This window comes from Thermobia domestica, chromosome 5 (genome assembly GCF_964235325.1).
Source record: "Thermobia domestica chromosome 5, izTheDome1.hap1.1, whole genome shotgun sequence".
Lineage (NCBI taxonomy): Eukaryota > Metazoa > Arthropoda > Insecta > Zygentoma > Lepismatidae > Thermobia > Thermobia domestica.
In genome coordinates, this window is record NC_137458.1 from 153,490,492 (window position 1) to 153,514,509 (window position 24,018).

Sequence of the window (24,018 nt, forward strand, 5' to 3'; positions counted from 1 at the left end):
CCAACGAAAAACAATATATAAAAGAAATTTTATAACAAAATCGAAATAATATTGTATCTGTTTCTTGGGTTATGATTCCTTTTTTCTTGCAGGGGGCGCGGTGGCTCAGTGGTAGAGCGTTCACGTCTGGTTCTTGGGGTCCCGGGTTCGATCCCAGCCCCCGCCAAGTGAACTTTGTGGTGGACAGACACTGTGCTCGTGGGTTTTCTCGGGGTTCTCCCGTTTCCTCCCACTTTCTTCATTCCACCATTTCACTCATCTCTCATCATCACCGTCTCCTTTAGCCTAACCGGCATAATTGTGGGACGTAAAACTCAAAGATTTCATTTTTTCTTGCCTGCCAGTTTGAATTTAGGCAACCTGCAAAACATTTAGGTAATATGTAAGTTGTATAACTTACAGGCGCTGGATTAAGTGTTTAGGCAACCAAAATGACATCACAGATATGCTGGGTTGGATAACTTACACTTCCTGTAAACCAAAGAAATGTCAGTTTGAAAGACAAACAAAATAGCCAGTTCTTGATGGAACACAAGATCCACAAGTGATTAATGTTGTAAAGGCACTTTTTTTAAAAAAATCTAAAATCCATTACAGGAAGACAAAGCTTGTATTTAAACAAGAAAGGAAAAAAATAAAAATTGAAAATTTCCTTTGTTAAATAAGCCGGCTTTTTATACTTGTATTGTTACATGATTCACATTATTTTCAAGCAATAAGTTCCTTTACTCTCCTTTTGCTTGTTCTTTAAAGTATTTTCTTTCGGAAATTTAGACAATAATTGAAATTCTGCCTTTTATTATAATATTTATAGTTCAACTAGTGTTACCTACAATATGAGAAATGTATTGTCTCGTCTCGTATCAAGTCAAGATACTGACGTCCCCATTCATCCCCTATTTAATAAATAAATTAGCGTTTGAAGATGTGCAAGTCATTAAATAATATACTGCAAAAATAAACCAGTTGAAAATGCTCAAAGAGCATTGCCAAAACGAACGTAATTATTTTTTTCGAAATTTATATGAAATTGTACATTAAATTTATTTGATTCAATTCAATAGGTAATACACTTACATATTTGGAACTTGCGTATTAGGGGATCTGTTGAATTGGCTATATTGAGCTGTCACTTTTTATCTCCGTGTATATATACTGAAAATGCAGATATACCAAATGGCCACCGGTTACTATTTGGTACCAAAATGATTACTATCCTCTTAGGTATTGATAAACACTAATATGATCTCTCTGTGACTTAACGATTCCGGAGATATGGCTCCTTAAATCTCCCAAAATCGGAATTTTTTTTGGCCAATACCTCAGGAAAGGTAAGAAAAATTTCACGTGAAAAATTCCGTCACTTTTTTTTAGTTTTTAATGCTCTATCGAATGCAGGGCTCAAAATTGAAAAAAAAATCGCAAATAACAGACATACACAGAGAGAGAGACACATAGACAATTCAGTAACGAAAGTTCGTTGAAAATCGTTTACATGTTGTTATACCACACTCTTCGTGGACGTCTCGAAACCCGGAAAAATTCTGATAATTTGTTCATAAAATTAAGAATCAGGGCGTAAATTTTGTTGATAATTGTTTCTGAGATGAGAAAAATCGAAACATGACGAGGGAAGCTTTCTAAAGAATCGAGACGCGACGAGGAAACGTTATTTCTCGTCTCGTAGATAACACTAAGCTCACTGCCAAATATAATCACATATTGGATAAGTTCCATATTTATCACATTTCTTTGAAACTTACCGGAATCAAATTATGTCGATAGCATTACCACAAATACGTTATGTTTAGCCAATTCAAAATGTTTACTTGTTTTATGGTTTTACATTCTTTTCTAGTACCAATATAATATGGGACATGAATTTCAGTTTAAATAAGATTCGAAATACATGAGTATTTATTGGGATTTTTTTTTTCGTACCGATAAGATTGTCTACAAGACAAAATGAAACAGAATTTTTGTAACGAGATATGGGACAAGACATAGCCCTTACAAAAGAACAGATGCACTTCCTGAGACGAAACATCACTTTTGTGATACCTTTTCGAGACGAGACGACCTCAATTCTTCTCTCAGAAGCAAGTCTACGCACCGAAGTTCGAGACAAGGATTATTTTGCCTTGGATGCATCAATAAGAAAATTAAGAAACAATAATTTAAAATAGACAGAATCTTAAGGAAGAAGGTGTGTACAATCATTGGATTGGATTCATATAGGCAATGTTTGTTTCTTCGACATTCAACTCCTGTGGACCAGACACATTTTTAATACTACTATAATCTTTATTTTAGATAGACAAAGACACAAAGGTTATCTCTACGTTACAAATTTATTGTCCCACGAAAAGAAATATTTTTCGAGTCAATGTAACTTTTTTCTTCTGATAAGAACTATTTGTACGTGTACTCTAGAGTTTCGTGTTTGTTCGTGAAGTAAATGCCGAATGTAAACATGAACTTTGTGAACTTGGAATCATCGTCGCTTATCTCTCGTCAGAAACGTGCTTCTTTTTTCCCTCGGTTGATCTCAGAATATTCTTCTTCCAGCTCCCTTCGTGGCTATCTGGATAGCGTTCGCGCCTTTGGCACAGGAGATCGAGCATCGATTCCCAGTGTGAGCTCATGTGTTCCGGTTCCACGTTAGGCTGTAGCTCCACGTTTCATATAGCCTCGGTTCTGAAAGTCAATCTAACCAATACTCTTTAAGTAATTTACGTTTTGGGAGTTATATCGTACTTTGATACTTGTCATTTTGATATCTGTCGGAAAGAACCAAATGTAGGCTTCACCGTATTAAAAACGACTGTTTTGGTTTGACCACTTAGGGTAAGTGCGCCACATGTTCGTATTTTTAATGTCATGTAAAGTAATGTTTCGATAAACAAGATTCTGAATACGATCATTTCAAACACTACTTTATCCCTTTTAATAAATAATTAATGACTAAAGTGGCTGGGTACTATTACAGGCATAAAATTTAAAGATATATGCGACAAAGACATGAGATGACTTAGATAAAGATACATATCGAAGACATGGGATGATGGGTGTTTTCCAATCGTTATATGACTTCCAGGCCTGTAGCCAGCCCAAAAATATAGGGGAGCGGTCCGCGGCAGAAGATAGGGGGGAGGCGATCCACCCGTATTACAGTTCATAACCATATGATAGTTCATTTGCAAGCCTACCGTAAAAATTTTAGATGAGACCTGTAAAAATTTTGGGACCCGGCCCCCTAGAGCCCCCTGGATACGGGCCAGATGACCTCTAATGTATATATCAGGGTATAGAAGCAAAACCTGCTAAATCCATTTTTCAATTTTGTCAGGAGACGAAACAAAGGTGACTCCCTTGTGTTTCAGAATTGTTGAACAATTGTTTTTCTTTAGTGGTAGATTTAATTTATCTCCATTAAGTAGTGACCACTAAAAAAAAAAAAAAAAAAAATCTGAAACCAGTGGCGGATCTAGGCCAGGGCCGGGGGGGGGGGCAAGATCCCCTGTTTCTTAAGAGACAAAAATAATTTAAGCCGTTATTTATATATTTTTGAAAGTTTATAGTAAACTCATAATATACCTCTCTTAGCCTGAGTTCTGGCTGCCCGCCCCCAGTTTTTACCTTCTAGATCCGCCACTGTCTGAAACATAAGGGAGTCACTTTTATTTCGTCTCCTGACAAAATTGAAAAATAGATTTAGTACGTTTTGCTTCTATACCCCTGATATAACTTGAACGTCTTGTCTTGCCGTATGAATGCTCTACACTAGGGTTTCTGGGCTCTAATGCTCTATATTGGGGTGAAGCAACCCCCAATTAGGATCTATAGTAGCAGAATCTATACATTTAACGATTGAACTTCTAATTTTGAAAGATTTTTTTTATTTCCATATTTATTGCCAATCCGTTATTTCTGTTCCTATATACGGCTGAGACGCATATTCAACTATAAGCGATAAACAGCAATAATTAAAGAGCTTAATAATTGGAAATAATCGCGGAAACAACAATCGGAATATAAAGCTTACTAGTCGGAGAGTTGTCGCTGGGAAGATAATTTCATAAAGGGGAAGATGTGATATGAAATTCGTTGAAAGAGTTATGTCTATACATTTTACTAGCACAGCTAATAGAGCTACAAAACACACAGAGCAAGGACGACAGGATGGCCATTTCCATTCTCCTGTGTTTGAATAGATATATAGTAAGTTAGAAAGAAAAGGCAACTGTAGTGGAGGGATATACGTGAAAAAAAAAAGATATTAGAAATAAGCACCTGGTATAGAAGCTTTTGGTGGTTCCTAAGTTCTAGTTAAAATAAAGGACAAATGAAAGACGATTTTTTTACGACTATGCGTAAATTTTATTCGTGTTATAGACGTAGTATCGGAAGTACGAAAAACTGGTTCTAAATTGCATACCTACTCTAAAACGTGTATTCAGACTAACGTTGTATGTTACTTATGTGTGTATGTACTTAAAGGAACAAAACACAAACAATATAGCCTATATATTCAGGTTTTGATTGTTGTGTAGCAAACTGCTAAAGAAGAAATTGCAACACACTTTTTAAGTTTCATATCGCACAGATTGTTTAAACTCATAGTTGTGTTTGAATGTGTCCATACAAGGCTTTTTCTATTTTTATTAAGTTTTGAATCAGTAATGACCTCAAGAAACGGGAAACTAGAATTACGCAATATACGAAATGACCTTTCACTGTTACTATGAAAACAAAATAGCTTAATTTCACACAAATATTCATTTCCTGATGTCATTAATTCTACAGTCAGTTTCCAGTAATTTGGTTTGCAGTCCGTAGTAGATTGTATTCTTGACATTCTAACAGACACCTAAACGGAAACATCTGTTTTCGAAAGGGATTAATCAGTGAGCTTTAACTATATGTAAAGATAATAAGAGAATCGTTCTAACATAAGGGAAAGAATAATATACTGTTTTCTGTTGCAAAATTACTCCATTTCAATAATAAATTATGATCATAAACAATTTTTCGTTTGCATCGCAATTCTAGGATCTTCCAACTGCGATGCAATACCGTTTAAACAAAATAATTATCTATTTATCTATCTATTTATTTATTTATTTATATTGTTCGCGTTTTGTTCCTTTGAGTTAGAATAAGACACTTGAATATTACGTTGGCTCTCCATCTACAGTGTATTAACAGTGATTCACTCTCTAATTATGCACTGCTTGCCTCAGCGTTTTAACACAGTCATGCTTTTCCCAGAAGTCGCAGAAACAAAAGTAGTTGACAGCACTGTCCCTGTCTTTCTGTGAGTCGTAACTATTTCAAGCACTCGGGTTTGCATTACAAAGAATTACGTTACAATGTAAGAGTTCTAGAACACAGAGGCCTACCTAGCATTTCTTTCCTGGTAATTATTTTGTCTTTCTTCATAGACTTGTTTCAAGTAGGAATACAGTGTAATTGCCTGTTTTTAGTCATATCAATTATTTTCTAGAACGTGATTGACTGATGTTGGAAGGATGCATAAGGGCAAAGAATGTTTTAAATGTGCAACGTGTCTAGGTCAAAATGTTGGTTAGCAAGTGCAGTCTGTGTTGATTACATTTCGGAGTTGGGGAAACTATAGGCATGTTTCAGCATTGGTTTGTCGCAATCCTGATGAGATCGAGATTCACCCATAATCGTTCATTCTCATCCATCATTTTAATCAATTTTTACGTTAAAATTACTACAATACAAAATAATTATTGAGAACAAAACTCAGTCAAAGATATAGGTGACTGCGGGGGTAAAAGTGAGGGGGAATGCAGGGGGACGTCATCCCCCCACCTCGAGAAAATGTCTACGGCGTCCTCCAGTTCCTAAAAAAAAATACAATAGGCAAAGATAGGCATGGGGAACGACGTGGTGTCATGACGCTACCTACCGTCCTTCCACCTTTTCAGATCCACTTTTACCCCTGGGTGACTGGGACCTATGTCTGCACCTAAAGATATAAAAAGCTCAGTTGAAGTTAAGAATAAAGAAAGAAAAACCTTTTTTTGGTGTCTTCTTTTCAGGCAGTAATGTTTTGTATTTGCAACCTACTTTTTCAATTTGATAAGGCTACTGTATATTTGCACTTACCTAGTGTTGGCCACGAAACGAAATCAGACAAGAAATAAACTTTTGTCGTCTGGTCTGGCTTTTTTTTAATAATAATAATAATAATAATAATAACAATAATAATAATAATAATAATAATAATAATAATAATAATAATAATAATAATAATAAATATTATTATTATTATTATTATTATTATTATTATTATTATTATTATTATTATTATTATTATTATTATTATTATTATTATTATTATTATTATTATTATTATTATTATTATTATTTGCAAATGTCGTCTTGACTCTCGGAAGAACTCTTTCTAGTCTCGTCTCCTTTCTTTAAAAGCCTTCCTCGTCTCATTTCATAAATTTGTGTACAAAATATATGTTCTGATATATCCCTTAACCTCTTCACGGATATGGCGTCAAATGATACCACATATTTATCGGAAAAATAATCCGATTTTTTTTTTCACGAAGAAGGGTGCGAATTGAAGGTAAGTAAAAATAATATTCTGAAGCACTTGTTTTCACTTACCTTCAGTTCGCACTCTTCTTCGTGAAAAAAAAAATCGGATTATTTTCCCGATAAATATGTGGCATCATTTGATGCCATATCCGTGAAGAGGTTAATTTCGTCTCGAAGTTAATCAGAATCGATCCGCGTTATGAAAGATCCACGAAGGATGTGATATAACAGCATTCAAGCCATATTTACTATTGGAGTATATTAATGATGTGTTTATCTTTAAACGTTGATTAATGGTTTTCGTTGTATTCGTACACCTACTTTATCAATTTATAATCTTTATACATGTATGTGTAACACTAAAGCAGTGTTTGAGACTTAACATTTAGGTGTAGTGTTGCCCACAAAACTTGACAAATTTTTCGTCTCGTCTTGTCTCAAAATTAAAAATTTACTTTTCGTCTCATGGGCAACACTACATCTGAATTTTTCTTTTTCTTTTTTTCTTTTCTTTTTTCTTTTTTTTAACATCCAAACAGTTGATTGATTAATTCGTTGGAATTTAACGTCCCTTTGCAGCATCGGCGCTATGTGAAACGGTACTTACTGTTGAAGTATGTTCCAAGACTACATCCAGATTTGTACCTAAGGCAAATGCCTTCACCAGTGATCGAAAATAGGACTCTGCGCACAGAAAACACGTGCGTTACCGAAGGGCGCTGATTTCTCTGTAAATTTGGAGGGGGGCATTCAGATGCAGAAAGCATGTATGAGGATTTTAAAACAAATTGCATTCAAATTATGCCAAATATTGTAAATTTACAAATACAATGAGGGAGCCCACATGAGCTTTGGGAGGGGGGCTTGTCCCTCCCCCCAGGATCGGCGCCCTTTGCGTTAGCCACCAAGGCCACGAATTGATTGTTAGTAATGATAAAAGGTTGCTTTGCTTGGCTGATTCTAATCCATTGACATGCCTTAGAAATATTGACTTACATTAAACGATGTGAAAGGGTCATCTGATCCCACGCTACAAAAATTTTACGAGCGAAACCTCTTTACTTATCTCTTTCCAATCCATATTTGTTTGAGTTGATTTTGAGTTTAACGTTCCTTTCAGCAGCGAGGCTATATGAGACGGAACCTACTGCTTGATGAACCACATGAGCTCCCACCGGGAATCGAACCCGGGTCTCCCACTCCAAAGGCGTGTACGCTAACCGCTTAGCCACGAAGGAACTTTCCATATTTGTTTGAATCGGAGACTTTATAGTCTAGTGGTTAAAGCATTAGACTCACGTCCACGTGGTCCTAGGTTCGATTCCCTGTCGGTGCTTCTCAATTTTCGGCGTCCATCTAGTGTCGTGAGGCAAGCTGGGGTGTCACGTGAATAAAAGACGTGACGGCTTATAGGTGTAGAAAGCTCTTGATACGCCTGTTAGAGAGAAAATCCAGAACGATTGAGCGTGTCAATTTTTTGTTATGGGCAAAAGATTTGAGCGATTTTGGATAGGGAGGCTACACGTTTTTCGCCTATAAAACAAAATCTACACGGTAAATCGTCCTAGGGTATCGAAATTTGGATTCTGTGTAACAAAATACATCGTATCCACACCCTGGGGTCCGCTGAACAGAACTTTTGTTCTTTTGTGTGGCTCTGTATAATAATTAATGAAACTGGCCCCGCGAAGCGTAGTCGCTAACGCTCTCGCCTTTTGTGCGAGCGGTCCCGGGTTCGATTCGCGCTCGCGGGGCCAGCTTTTTCAGGCCAGCCACCCTCAATGAGGTTTTCCTCATTCACACCAGGTAAATGCGGTAACTTATAAGTCTTCCTTCCTTCCCCAATCCTTTCTTCCTTCCCTTTCCTCGGATTGTGTGCTCGCCGAGGGACGTCAACCCTCAAAACGTGAAGGACTAAATGGCCTTAGATGCCGGAAGCCCAGAAATCTAAAAAATCCTAAATCTTATAATTAATGAAAGTGAGTGATTGTGAAATTAATTTTTTTGCGCTCTCCCAGGGATTACTTGCAACAAAGGCGCGCATGCTACCCACTAGACCAGCAAGGAAGGCTAAAATAGATCATAATAATCTTAAAATCATCTAGTCCAAATCGTAAAATATTTAGCAGAATGCTCAATCTTCGCAAGGGAAGCATAAAGTTTATTGGAAACATTTGAAATATACATACAAATTTGTATGGTTTCAAAATACTGAAAGTTGCTAATTCAGTTGAGTAGGAGTATTATTTTTTCTTTTTGTTTTAATGTCTTCCTTTATCATAATTTATTTCTTTCAATGTCGTTCTCAACGTATTCTTTAACCTTGGAATGTGAAACTTTATAATAAAACATAATATTTTGTGCTTTCACGTAAAGTAGATTTACAAGTTTTCATGCATCCCCTTTGGGAATCAAACCCAGAACACGTGCATAGAAATCAAATCATTTGACCAATAAAAGTTGCATGTGGTTCGATTCCCGGTGTAAGCAAATAATTTCCGATGTTGATTCAACAGTTATGAGCAGTATTTCTTCCAGACATGTTTATTGTGGGGCATTGACCCCCGGAGCTCTGAGAGTGCCTTCCCCCCCGGAGGAGACCAAAATAATATATCTATAATATAATAATAATAAATAGAGTAATACCGTGTGAAAATAATATGTGTCCCTCCGAATACTAAGTGCGCCGTCCCCCCGAAACATTTTTCTGAAAGAACACTGGGTATGAGATTAAATATTTGGGGACCTTCTAATGAATATTTGATTTAGGAAGCTAGAAATAAATTATTTGGAAGCCAATGTGCTGATTACATTATCACACAATTGTGAGGCCATCTGAACAAACAGACGGCTCTGTATGCACTGTATGCAAGGAGCTGTGTCCCTACTCTGGATATGCTGTTCTGTTTATTATTATTGTTATTATTATTATTATTATTATTATTATTATTATTATTATTATTATTATTATTATTATTATTATTATTATTATTATTATTATTATTATTATTATTTTAAGCTAACAAGATTAAGTATTAAAAGTCTTATATGTTTACTTGTAAAAGAAAACTAAGCTGAAAATAGGAAAAGAGTGAATATTTTAATCTCTAAAATATAAATCATTCTCTTCATAAAAAATAAATAAATAAATAACTTAGTCCACAAAGCATAAATTGCGTAAACCAAAACTTCTAACTTACCTAAGCTTTGTTTACCAAAGTATCGAGAGCCATAAATACATTCTGTGTTCAATGCTCGGCTATAAAATAAGGAAAACTGTAATGAATTGAAGCACATTTCACATAAAACAAACTTACATTCTCCATGTTCTTATTTTTCCCGTTACTGCTTGGTGGTTGTTTATAATGTATTTCCGTATCTTGCATTCAGATTTTTTTTTTAAAAGTATAAATCTCTTCTTATAGAATCAAGACATACGTACTGTTGTTCGTTCGTAGTGGGAGTTTTTTTTTTTTTTAATTTTGTAACTACGCGTGCTACGTGATAAAACTATCCAGCTTAGTCTGGTTTTATTAGCAGGCAATTAATTTGTCAAAGTTATTGGAAACAAACAATAAATACTTCGTTAAAATTTAAACGCACTGGCATATTTCTAATTCAAGGTTACATTTGATTAAAAAAAAAAAGTAACAAGGAAAAGAAATGAGGACTATGAAATTATTTGCAGAACGGATTAAACTACGGAATGCTAGTGTACAAACTTCTAAATTTGTATTTTTAAACTTGTTATTTATGATTCATGGATGTTTGCTTTATTTTCCTTAGCGTGTGGCGAATCGCTGGATTAGCATGTTAACGGGATAATACAGTAAAGTATTTTTTTTTTGAATCTACGAGTTTTTAAAGGTGAATTTTGAAAACATCTACAACACTACTGAATGTCTATAAGGCTTTAGAAGTACTTCAGTGAAGAAACGAGCGTACTTAAACATTGTTTAAGCTTTTCTATCTTAAAACATCTTAACGTGACAGCGTCGTGCTTTTACTTTTTATTTTTTAATTTAAATTTAATTTAATAATGTTGATCATCGCCAGCTTTATTTTTTAACCTACTTTATAGGAAAAAGTAGAATTCCCTTGTAGCTATATGGTTACCGTATGCATATATTTGGCGCGGGAGACCCGGAGTTTGATTCCCGTTGTGAGCTCATGTCATTTGTATTTCATGTTTCATATATTCTGTGTTGAAAAGGACGCTAAATTCCACTTTCTTTTAAAGTACTCTACTAAAAGATAATAAATAAATAAAAACAAAGGTAGATCTAACTTATCTTTACCAAATAATAATAATACTATATCGTGGGCCCGCATAGCGTAGTCTTTAACGCTTTTGCCTTCGGTACAAGCCATCCCGGGTTCGATTTCCGATTGGGGTACTCGGCCAGTATAAAGCTTTTTCAGGTCAACCATTCTGAATGAGGTTTTCCAGGGTTTTCCTCATTCATACCAGGCAAATGCCGGGATGGTATGGTGCCTAACATATAGGTCCCAGTTCGCTTCCTTCCTTCCCTTTCCCCGAATAGTGTGCTCACTGAGGAATGTCATCCCTCACCCATGACGGGCTAACATGGCCAGATGCCGAGAGTCCAGAAATCTAAATAATACTATATTATATGTATCACGATCTTCCGCAAATGGTTGTACATCTATTGGCCGCTGTTTGCTATATGAGCATTTATTTGTTGTGGCTACAGTTTGATTAATGAATGTACCATGGCTCGATGTTTATTTGACTTAAAAAAAAAAAAAAAAGAAAGAGAAAGAAAGAAATCAGTCTGGTCAGAATTACAAGAGTCAAAGCCAAAATAGCAAGGTGACCGCGTTACTTATGATGGACGCTAATTAGCATCCTTGGGTGGAAATGCTACTTTTTTCTCTTCAGCTGGTACATAGTCTTTTTCAACACCAATGTTATAGGAGAAGTGGACCTACAAGATTTTTTTTAAAGGCGGAATTTGAACCACCGTACTGAGTTCAAATATCAAGACAGGCGTACAGGAATGGAACCCAGAATCCCGTGTGTCGAAGGCGAGGACGCTAGCCACTAGATCCTGGTACTGTTTGCACACTAGTTGCAACCAAACGGATGTTTTGAATCATGTTTTTTAAAGTACTCCATATTAATAGCAATAAAGAGAAAAGGAACTCTAAAAAATTATATAGCACTGGCTGAAGAATGATACTTGATGGATGATACAACAAATAGTAGATAGAATCCGGTTAGGGCTGGTGAATTGATATTGTTATTGTTAAGAAAACGTCAACAGTTATATTTTTATCTTACATGGCAACACTGTGGGAGAAATCTTAACAGGTAGTTAGTCGGTAAGCTTCATGGACCTTGGTTTACGAAGCAAAGGTGACTTCCTTCTGCTGGTAACATGTTCCCTCTTTCTCTCTCCTCTTGCGTCACGTTCCTGTGTGTGTATGAGTATCTATATAGTGTGTGAGTATTGCCTCTCCTCCATACCTCCCCGCTTTCGGAAACTTCTTCAGAATATTGTATTATGAGGTGCATCCGTCACATCGCTTCGTTGTCATTTAACAGTGGCTATACTGCAGCAAGGGTGAATACACTGTCTGCGTGGGTGGTTAGGTGCTTACCACGTGGTTTCTAAGTGTTTATTAGTGGACTTACGCCTTTTGTGCTTGTTTTACCGATACATAGTGATTTATGAGTGTGTATAATTGCAAGTGTTTTAGTGTTATTTTTTTAAAACCCAAGAATAAGTGTGTGTGTGTGTTAAATAATGGGTGTTAATGATGGTTGTCCTAAACCTGCCACCGGCGCCTTACCAAAGAAGAATCCCAGTTTCCCATCTCGTGAGCGGCACAAGGCGGTACGACGGAAGCTTCGCACTCGCAGTCAAGTTGACGCCGAATCTGTACGTGTGGCCAAAGAGCAGCACGCGCTCTCTGATGGGGGCGAGGAGACCACTAAGCCCACGCGCAAGTGTCAATGCAATGGGAATGAGAAGTAAGTTCATTAGAATTCTTTTAAATACTAAGAATGAAATTAAATGATTTGTTGAACCATGACCTTTAAAAAAAATATTTGGAGAGTATTTCTACAACTAATTCTTATTGTTATTTGCATGGGCAGCTTTTCTGAGGATTCCCGTGCCCTGTCAAAGTTTGACTAGGCCCTCTTAGGATCTTTTCTTGGATATGTCACAACAGAGCACACATAGGGCCTACTTGAACGGACTTTCCAAATATTATATAGGGGGCGCGGTGGCTCAGTGGTAGAGCGTTCACCTCCGGTGCTTGGGGTCCCTGGTTCGAACCCAGCTCGCACCGTGTGACTTTGTGGTGGACAAACACCGTGCTTGTGGGTTCTCCCGTTTTCTCCCACTTTCTTCATTCCACCGTTTCATTCATTTCTCATAATCACAGTCTCCTTTAGCCTAACCGGCATAAGCGTTATTTCATTTTTTTTTCAAATATTATCCAAAAATTGGTGAGATTGGTCTTTTCGATCCCTTGATATTTCATAGAGCAGCGTCGCTTTCACTTTGCGTGGAGGAAGGGGGGTAAGGTTCTCCACCGTCATTAGTTTCACCTCTTTTTATTAGTATGTTAGTGTAGATTGACATTTTTTTAAAAAAAGTATACATTTTCAAGTTCAATGAGAAATTGCCTCCTGTCCTCCAAAATGACGCCCCTGACGTGATACTGTTATATGTTTCAATGTTGTTCACCAGGCTCGCACCCAAAATTTTTTATTGGGAGGGGTCCAAAACTTTTTTTGGGGGGGTACAATAATGCAGTACAGTTCATCTATGTAGTATTGAACCGGTGTTATTCCACACCAGAATAAACGATATATTCTTAGCAAAATATGACTGAATTGGATTGCTTTGCAAGGAAAGAAAGAGTACAAATGAAGTACAAGATCAGAATCTTCAGGCTACATCAATAATTTTTCTGCTAATCAAGTAGAATTTTATTAAGAGTGCGTACAAATATATGTCGAGTTTCAAAGTTTGTGGGGTCCCAAGTCGGTGGATCCTCCATACTTGCGCCCCGTTGTTCACTAACCATTAGTTGAGGACAGTGGCGGCGGTTGGACATTAAAAGTGGGGGGGCAAGACATGATCTGAATATTTGTATTTCAATCTTAGTTTCTCTGGTTGTTTCTAACACTTTGTTTGACGAAAGGTTGCATAACCAATAGGATAGTATCTTTTTCTGTTAAAATACCGTATATCGTATTTTATATTCCATTAAGTAAATTGACAAGAGCAGCGTAAGTGGGTACTAGCCCTTTGTACTCTTAAACAACGAAGATGTACGAAAGATTTGATTCCTTGCTCGTGAACATCTTAAAATTCTGCCTGGAAAATTGTGTGATCAGATTATTTAATAACAAATTTGCAAAACAAATAAATAAAAAGAATAATATTAATGAGTAATGAATACACTAGTTAACAAAGGTTTTGTTACATAAAAAGAAATACCTGTTCTTAAAGGAACTTTTTGCGCTGAATTCGAATATGCACTCGGTTTTTCTCCATCATGTATGATTTTCCCGTAACAGAGGGATTTTAGGGAAAATCCCTCAAAAATTTCCCTTTTCGTTTATTTTACACCCCAAGATCTTGTCCCCTTGCATATACTAACATAGAAATTATACCTAAGTATACTTTGATTCATATTTAACAAACCCTCCAAGTTTCGTAATAATCGCTTTATTCTTTCTAGAGAAATAAATATGTTTGTATGTATACTGTGTGTACTGTTTATTGCACCTTATAGTAATGCTTTCAGATCTCTTAAGTTGAGGTAAAACGTTTTGCTTTATTACCACAAACACATATATAAAATATAATACAATATAATTTACAAGTGTGACAATTTACAATAAACAATAATACAAATGTACCAAAAGGTCATGAAAAGACAATCAAAACTATCACAATATATGAAACTTCCATTGGGTTACAAAAACGTACACTACTTCCTTCTTTTTGTAAGAAATGTTGCATTCTCTAACAAGACCCCAACAATAGTCCCCCATCATTGAAGGATTCCATCGTCCCTGGTACCTTTTCTCCATTGCCATTATATCTTGGTGGAATCTTTCCCCCTGTTCGTCGCTGAGAGCACCTAGGTTAGCAGGAAAGAAGCTGAGGTGGGAGTGCAAAAAGTGGATTTTTAAAGACATCCTACAACCCAACTCTTTGTATTTCTCTATCATGTCCTGTACGATTTCTGTGTAACTCTCAGCTTTGTTATTGCCCAGAAAGTTGCGCACAACACACTTAAATGCTGTCCAGGCAGCTAGCTCAGCACTGTTTAACTTGCTGTCAAAGCTATCATCAAGCATTAATTTCCTAATTTGGGGACCAATAAACACTCCCGCTGAAATCTTAGCATCACTCAGGTTAGGGAACTTATCTCGCAAATACTTGAAACCTTCACCAGATGTGTCCATGGCTTTCACAAAGTTTTTCATAAGTCCTAACTTGATATGAAGTGGCGGTAGTAATATCTTATTAGGATCTACCAAAGGAGCGTATTTGACGTTGCATTCTCCAGGTACGTAATTCACTCTAGGTTCCCATTCCTTCACTTCATAATGTTTGTCATCAGCTCGGCTATCCCATAAACATAAAAAACATTGGTACTTCGTGTAACCGCACTGCAGTCCTAATAAAATACCAACTACCTTGGAGAATTGTATATATATGTATTAAGATATACATATACTGTACGTTTAAAAAAAATATACGTTGGAAGTACATTCTATTTTTATACACTTTCTAATTTACAGAGAGCAATACAAGTGTGTTGTTGACTATTGTAAATATTCATTTTTATGTCTGTGTTTGTAGTAATAAAGCAAATCGTTTTTACCCCAACTCAGGAGATCTGAAAGCATTACTATCAGGTGCAATAAACAGTGTACACAGTATACATACAAATATATCTATTTCTGTAGAAAGAACAAAGCGATTTTCACGAAACTTTTAGGGTTTATTAAATATAAATCAAGGTATACTTAGGTATAATTTCTATGTTACTATATGTAAGGGGACAGGAGCTAGGGGAATAAAATATCTGAAAAAGGGAAATTTTTGAGGGAATTTCCCGAAAATCCCTCTGTTACGGGAAAACTGTACGTGATGGAGAGAAACCGAGTGCATATTCGAATTCAGCGCAAAAAGTTCCTTTAAGATCAGGTGATTTTTCTCATGTAACAAACAAAAAGTTTAAATTTGTTAACTAGTGATATTAAGGCTTGTTTTGCAAAAGTTATAGCATTAAATAGTTTAGAATTAAAAATATGAGTTGTTCATTAATCCCCAGACTCAATTTGAGACTGGGGATTAATGATCAACTCATATTTTTAATTCTAAAAATATGTTATTACTCTTAGAAAATTAAAGACATTAAATACTACAAGCATATGCTACGACTTTAAAGCAATATTTGCTTTAGCTGCTTCCCGAAACATGTTCGTTCTCATTACGTGCACTTTTCACTTTTTTGGAACATATTAAAACACAACAATAGTTAGAATCACTCCAGTTATAAAAAATAAACTCCAAACCTACAGTTATGTTGAGTTCACTAAATTTAATTGTCGATACACTCGCACACACTGGCGTCTCTGGCATGTGAAATTGGGGAGGGGGGGGCGGACATCAAAGAAAGTGATTTAAATGGTACTACCTAGCCCAACCTGTTTATTAACTTCGATTCCATTTGTTACCTTTCTGCTTACCTTCACGGACCCCCTAAGGTATATCAAGAACTCGATTACAATCGTTTCATAGCCTGAATATTATATTCGAAATAAATATATTTATTATTATTGATATGATATTCTGTCGTTAGTAAATAAATTAAATTAGAATAAAATATTGAAATATTGTACTTAAATATTGGCGGGCACGCGTCCCTCTTGTCTCCCTCCCCGCCAGAGACGCCCGTGCTTGCACACCCCTAAACACACCACTTCAACGTAAGTTACACTGCAAAACAATGAAAAAGGTAGCAGTTGTTTCTTATTACTCTCTTTTTAATCAGTATTCTTTATTACCACATAGAAGAAAATATATTTTAGGAACTGTCAATTTTTGTGCAATTAAAGAATAACTTGTGAAATACTTTTTTTTTTTCGAAATGTTCTCTCAATTAGTTTCAAAGCGGCTAATTTACATATCAACCCCTTGTAAGAAGAAGTGAAAGTATGCTGGAATTATTGTGCTCCAATAGGTTAATTTTTGGGTTATTTTCCGCCGCAATTAAAACGCAATTCCTGTAGCTTTCTTAACTCCACGGGAAGACAGCGTATATGTACTCACGAAACGGCAAATATTATATGGTACCATTTTTTCTATGAAACAGGAATACATACAAAAACTTCACATTTCCAAATGAAACTATATACATTCACGGGTTACTTCAAAAAAGTGGGGGGGCAACTGCCCCCCTTTGCCCCCCCTAATCGCCGCCCATGGTTGAGGAGAATAAACAATAACAATATATCTTTCCACATTCTGGAGAACGAAGAATTTTATACTCATTTTGTTATAATTTCCAAGTGAACTTCGTTATTTGTATGCACTTTGATAAGCTTGTGTCCGTGAGTTTTCTAGAGCTTCTCCCGTTTGCTCCTTCATTCTCATTCCACCAATTATTTCATAATTATTCGCTTTCACAAACCGTTCGTCTGTCTCCTTCAGCGTAGTACGCGTAATTCTGATACATTAAAGATGTATTTTTTCTTTATTTTTAATTTCCACAAGCAGACACCATCTATTATTATTCGTTCTTGTAAATATTAATTAATGTCGTATTAAACCTACACGATTTACGCAGAAGATACCCGAAAGTTTATAATTTTATAAATTTCCATAGTCTTCTATAAAAATAGTATAAAATTACGTAAATTAACAGAATATATAGGCTTTGTAGCATCGATGTCCGAAGAAAATTTTCTGGAAAGCATCTCTCTGGTTGCTATATTACGTTTGATATATTTTTTTTATTTGTATTTAGAAAATCCTAAGAAATTTGTTTTTGTGAGTCAGGGGGGGGGGGGGCGTGCCTCCTGGAAGGTTCTAGAACACAGCCACCCTATATAGATTAGTAGCTAGGTTGGTTCCTTTCTATACCAAAGCTTAATATTCAATTCACATAGTATTGCCGAGCGAGCGTTAGCGAGCCAAGGTTAGAGCCCCACAGGGCACGCTGTTTTCTGTCTTTATTACAGCTAAATGGGAAGCGGGACCTGTGTCCTAGAACTTTGCCCGTACCTTCCCCTTCGTGCGCCCAGGCTTTGTAGGTCATATATGCAGTAGAGTCGGGCCCAAAATGTTCCCTCTTTGTAGCTGTGAATTACGTATTTTTTTTTTTTTCCTTTCATCAAGTTGCTACTGTTAGCTACGTATCTGACATTGTACGTGTGGAGTTTAGACCTCGGGATTCCACATCCGCTACGCCACTAGCTTCATTATAGATAGTGGTTTGAAAAGTAACAGGGGTTTTCCCTCCTTCGGACTTCTTAAACCATAGTTCACATGCCACGTGAGTTTTGTGGTGGACAAACACCGCTTGCGTGCGTTTTCTCGGGGTTCTCCCGTTTCGTCCCATTTTCTTCATTCTCCCATTACATTCATTTCTCGTCATCACCGTCTCCTTTAGCCTAGCCGGCATAACCGTGGGACCTAAAACTTAAATATTTAATTTCATAGTACAAGTCTTTAGGGTTAGAATATTTTCTAATAATGAGAAACTATCAGACACTGTAACGAAGGGAGGTCAATTTTAGATATAATTAAAAGAGGAAAAGAACCTGATTGGAACATGCTGAGAAAAGACTGAGACTATACCACGAGGGACGTGGTAGAAAGTACAATAGCAGGAAAAAGAGGAAGGTGAAAGATGCTGGAATCTGATGGGCGGTACTCAGATCGAAAATTGTTACATCAAGACGAAGAGTTAGCTGTGAAGATTGTGTTGTGTTGAAGTTTCTTAGTTGCGAAAGACAAGACCCAGTGGCGTACGCAAAGGAGATTTCGGGGTTACAACCCTCCTTGAGTAGGATATTATGGAAAAATAAATACTATATATCATGGTTCTCCTGAAAGGAGATGAAATCGAGTGCTTAAAGGCCTCTTGATGGAATTATGCACCCACCACTGATAGGACTTACTATTAACTTGGGATGCGAACCATGACTGAGCCTTGAAAATTAAATTAAATCTTTGTGTTTTACATCCCTGGTTATGTCGGCTAGGCTAAAAGAGACGGTGATGATGAGAAATGAATGAAATGGGAATGAAGAAAGGGGGAGAAAACAGAAGAACCTCGAGGAAAATCCCACGCACAGTGTTAACTGAGCCTTGAATCCCGTACAGTTGGTGGATGCACAAAGCTGTCAGGATAGGTCCTTACCACCATACTATATCGCTTCACAGGATATAGGCTCTTCCTCACCATACTATATCGCATCATAGGATATTGACTCTTCCTCATCATATTATCTCGCTTCAGAGAGACATGGATTACAACATCACGCCAGTAGCTTTAGTTATGTTAGGTGACTAGTATAAGTGATCAACAGTAAAAGCATGTAGACCCTATACACTTTTTTCTTGGTCTCTTACTGTACGCACATACTGTGAAATTCTGAATTATGTAACTTTCTTCATGTGTATTATACAGTTTCTTTGTTTGTATAATACACAATCCTCGATACTTTATTTTGAGAAACAAACGGCCACTGTTCGTCAAGATTTCTTTATCCCTCAGTATCATTAATTCCCGGATCTAGTGAGGTCAGAAGTATGCCCTTTCCTCGTGAAGAGCAGTTCGCTAAAAGCGATTACAGGAAACACGCTAGACTTAAGTTCTCGTCGGAAGAGAAACAAATATAATGAGGATGAACAGGCTTGCCTTGCTTAGGGATAGTTGGTGTCTTTTGGACACACACACAAATATTGAAAGTGTCAACTGTCAATAGAAAGATGTTAAGCAATTTCAAAAGTTGTGAGCAACAGCGAACAAGGTGGGGCATTGTTTTCTTAATCATCTGCAAATATGGATGAGGAAAATGATGATACAGCAATATCATACGTGTTGTTGGAGGCCAGATTATTCTCTGAATGGATTACGTTTGTCAATGTAGAGTTGTAGACGCTTTTTTTTTTTTTCAGAACTGCTCTACGAAATTGTGGACAATCCAATACTTCCTTTCCTTCAATTGATTGATTAAAATTTAGCGTCCCTTTCAAGTATTGACATTGTGAGATAGAATATGTTGTTTAAAGTTTACCTAGTTTACCGACATCTCACCGGAGATGGAACCCAGGAGGACCACAATTTACACGCATTAATCATTGAGACACAAGGGCCATTCCCTTCTCTCCCATTTTAAATGGTTATGAGTTCGTATTATTCTGTGAAGTCCAATCAGTTAGCATAAGAATTTCGAAGTAAGGATTACGTCTTTAGATATTAGATATACAATATTGATGCTAAAAGGGCGTGAAAGGATATATATTATACAGGGTGTTTCAAAGCAACACCAACAACATTTGGGAGGTGACTCCTGACACCAAGATAAGACAAAATCTATAGACCAACCGGGGTGCGCAAATGCTTCCTTTCGAAGTTATAGGCTGCCGAAAACCCGGAAAACTGAACTTTAAAGGCCCACCGCTCCAAAACGATGGGGACCTACCGTAGTGTGGTCAAGACTTCACTTAGGAACTAATATGTGTGTCAGGAGTTCACTTAGGAACTAATACGTGTTTCAGAATTTTAAGGTGCTCAAGCAACAAAAAGGTAGTCTGGCTACGGGTATTTAATTTGAAGTACTCACCAACTACCTCTATAAAAATTGTTGCGGAAGTACCACCGGATTCTGAAACTTGGTTGTATGAATAGGACACATACTAGTTTCTAAGTGAAGTCTTGACCCGACTACGGTAAGCCCCATAATTTTGGAGCTATGGGTCTTTAAAGTTCATTTTTTCATCGTCGTCGGCAGCCTATAACTCCGAAAGGAAGCATTTGTGCACCTAGGTTGGTCTATACTTTTTGTCTTACCTTGGTGTCAGGAATCACCTCCCAAACTTTGTCGGTGTTGTTTTGAAACACCCTGTATAATGGGCTATATACCCTATGAAACTGATCGTGTGGATAATCGAAATGAAATGAAATAAAATCTTTCAGTTTTATGTCCTACGGTTACGCCGGCTAGGCTAAAGGAGACGGTGATGATGAGAAATGATGGAATGAAAGAAAGTGGGGAGAAACGGAAGAACTCCGAGAAACCCCACGAACACGGTGCTTGTCCACGACAAAGCCCACTTGGCACAAGCTGTTATCAAACCAGGTACCCCACGCACCTGAGGTAGATAATCGAATCAGGAGAAAACAAACCTCTCGAACTGTGTTTTTATCTTGTCGATTTGATTAAATTGCACATCCTGAGAGAGGAGCGGAGCAGGGGCATAATTTATGTAAGAAATTGAATAACTCACGAATCTCAGTACATAAGCTTCTAATTACTAATAAACGGACACGTATCCCAGCGTTTTTGAAAATTTCCGTTTTAAGAGAGGGGCATTTTGTGTATTTGTTTTCGCCACATTGAAAGAGATTGTCTGTTTCTGATTGGATCACGGGAGAACGGCTGTGCAGTTTAAAATTAAGCTTGTAAGATTGTACCTACCTCGAGCTACATGTGGTCAAACTAAATATCTCCAAATCTAAGACGTAATGTCAGGGAATGTGACTATATTATCAACTCGTATGTCAAACTCATTGTGGTTACATGGTACTGCTACCTGATTCATTGGTTAGTTGTCTTGAATTTTATCGTCCCATTCAACACCGAGGCTGCGTGAGACGTGAACCTATTGCTTCCAATTGGGGCCCCGTACTAGAGCGTAATTTACTCTTGGCTTGTCAAATGCACACACAAGAATACGTTGCAGTATACAATTTTCTTGACAATCCCAGTAACTGTGGCTTCTGAAGAAAGCCAAGTTGAAACTCGTCAAATTTTAGTTGAGATCATGAAATTAGCAAACAATTATGATCAGTTTGGCAATTTTATTTAGTGAATCTAAAATTAGTAGGGGTTTGAACTTGACAAAATTCTAAAAGACTTTGCAGAGAAAAGAGCAAGAACAACTTTCTCATAATAAAAAGGAATAATAAAATGACTCATTTATAGTTTATGAGGTTAAGTGATCTTTTCTGAATAAAAGTAATTAAAAAAAAGAAATAAATGAATCATTTCGGTGTCAATAAAAAAAAACTAGTTTATGACATTGTACTTCTCAGAGATGTTATATAAATATTGTTAGTTACGTGTAGACTTATATGTATGCAATTTTACATTAACATGTAATTACATGTGTTTGGTCTATTAGCTTCCATGGATTTTTCAAATGCACATTTTGATTCCTTTCTTCCTACCACAGATGTATAAAGTGTACATATATATAAACTGGGTGTTAATGAACTATATCGACAAACTGTATAAGGTGATTACTTACATCAAAATAAGAGAAAAAGTTCATATGGACCTATTGCGGAAAGTGCATAGTTTCAGAGCTAAGGCTGTCCAAAATCGCGAGAAAGCTAAGTTTCACCAGGCCTTATTTCGAATTCGAGAAACTGTGGATGGTGGTACTTAGCGTAAAGGATGCCATGCATACACAATCCAAAAGTGCATATTTCATCAATTTTCAATAGGTGTAAAAGGTATTCCCTGCAGGGTGTAATTCTCAGATATATGCTCTCAATAGAGTTTTCAGATATACCCTTATTTCAAGGAGGGTCCAAAGTAGGCAGAAGATAAGCCTTGACACAGCAATGGCCATCCAATGCTTCGGAGGGAAGTCGAAAGTTTTAGGAACCTGCAGCTCCATGTTCTTTTGTGTTCAGAATAACGTGTGATGCGATGTATTTCGTCACGGTGTATTCCACGTTTTCTTCACTTATAAGCGTGAAAAAAAAAAAAAAAACATCGCAGCATGTTATTTCCCGAGTACGTGAGACCGTGCTGCTGACGATCCTTAACACTTTCGACATCGCGCCAAAGGATTCCATGTTCACTGCTGTCAAAACTTATCGTTTGCCCACTTTGAACCAATTATAAAGTCAGAGAATATCTCAAAATTCGGTTGATGGCATATCTGGGAATTTCACCCTGCAGGGAATACTCTGTGCACCCATTGAACATTAATGAAATGTGCGTTTTTGGACTGCGTATGCATGACTTCTTTTACGCTGATAAGGACCACTATCTACAGTTTCTCGAATTCGAAATATGGTCTCTTGAAAGTTAACTTTTTCGCGATTTTGGACAGCCCTAGCTCTGAAACTATGCACTTCTCCCCACAGGTCCATATGAACTTTTTCTTTTATTTTGATGTGAGTAATCGCCTCTTACAGTTTGTTGGTTTAGTTCATTCTATATATATGTGTGTGTATACGTTTGTTGGAAACTTGAAGCCCCGCAACATTCTTCCCAATCGGGCCCCGCACCTCCTAAATCCGGCATTGTCTATAGCTTAACGTGTGATCCGAACCACATGAACTCCCACCGGGAATCGAACCCGGGTGTCCTGCGCCGAAGATGAGTACTGTAATAATAGCAACGAGAGTGAGATTGCGACCTGATTCGGTTTAGATTATTATGGGGGCCGCGGTGGCTCAGTGGTAGAGCGTTCACCTCTGGTGCTTGGGGTTCCGGGTTCGATCCTAGCCCCCGCCAAGTGAACCTTGTGGTGGACAAACACCGTGTCCGTCGGTTTCCTCGGGGTTCTCCTGTTTCCTCCCACTTTCTTCATTCCACCATTTCATCCATTATTCATCATCACCGTCTCCTTTAGCCTCACCGGCATAACCGTGGGACGTAAAACTCAAAGATTTCATTTCATTTTTCGGTTTAGATTATGCTCTATAGACTTGTCCTCATCAGGAGTGGAACATAGAACCGACGACCGTTTTGAGATGATTTTACTTAAGAAGCAACTGATGCTTTCTTCGAAGCACTTGCGAAACCCGCTAAGTTTAAAGGGAACGTGTTTTGGACATCTTACAACTTATTTTGGCTAACATAACCTGAATTAGGCCTTCTTAACCATTGTGATAGGTCCATGGATAAAGCTGAATATTTTTGTATATTATTATTATTATTATTATTATTATTATTATTATTATTATTATTATTATTATTATTATTATTATTATTATTATCTGGACATTATTTTCGTTGCATATTCTATTGTTATCAATGGTCCTCAACCTGGGAAGGGATGTGAAGAGCAAGCACTGTGAGTGCATGTCACTGACAGAAACGCTGACATTATGAATAGAATACCATTTGTAACGACCATTTACAATTTAGCTTCAGATACTTAGCAGACGGTACATGTT

The 24,018-nt window shown here is 36.9% G+C and overlaps 1 protein-coding gene across 3 annotated transcripts in view; it reads left to right on the forward strand.

Moving 5' to 3' along the window:
- The window catches only part of Lmpt (four and a half LIM domains protein limpet), a 934,906-nt gene that overhangs the window by 475,305 nt on the left and 435,583 nt on the right, over positions 1-24,018 (forward strand). Inside the window, exon 1 of one of the 3 annotated variants that reach the window (XM_081759224.1) lies at positions 12,004-12,583. The exons of the other annotated variants lie outside the window; for them this stretch is intronic. Within the exon in view, the coding sequence (XP_081615350.1) occupies positions 12,357-12,583 (227 nt within the window). The 5' untranslated portion in view covers positions 12,004-12,356. Of the gene's footprint in view, positions 1-12,003; positions 12,584-24,018 lie in introns of those variants that run through there. 3 annotated transcript variants of the gene reach the window in all.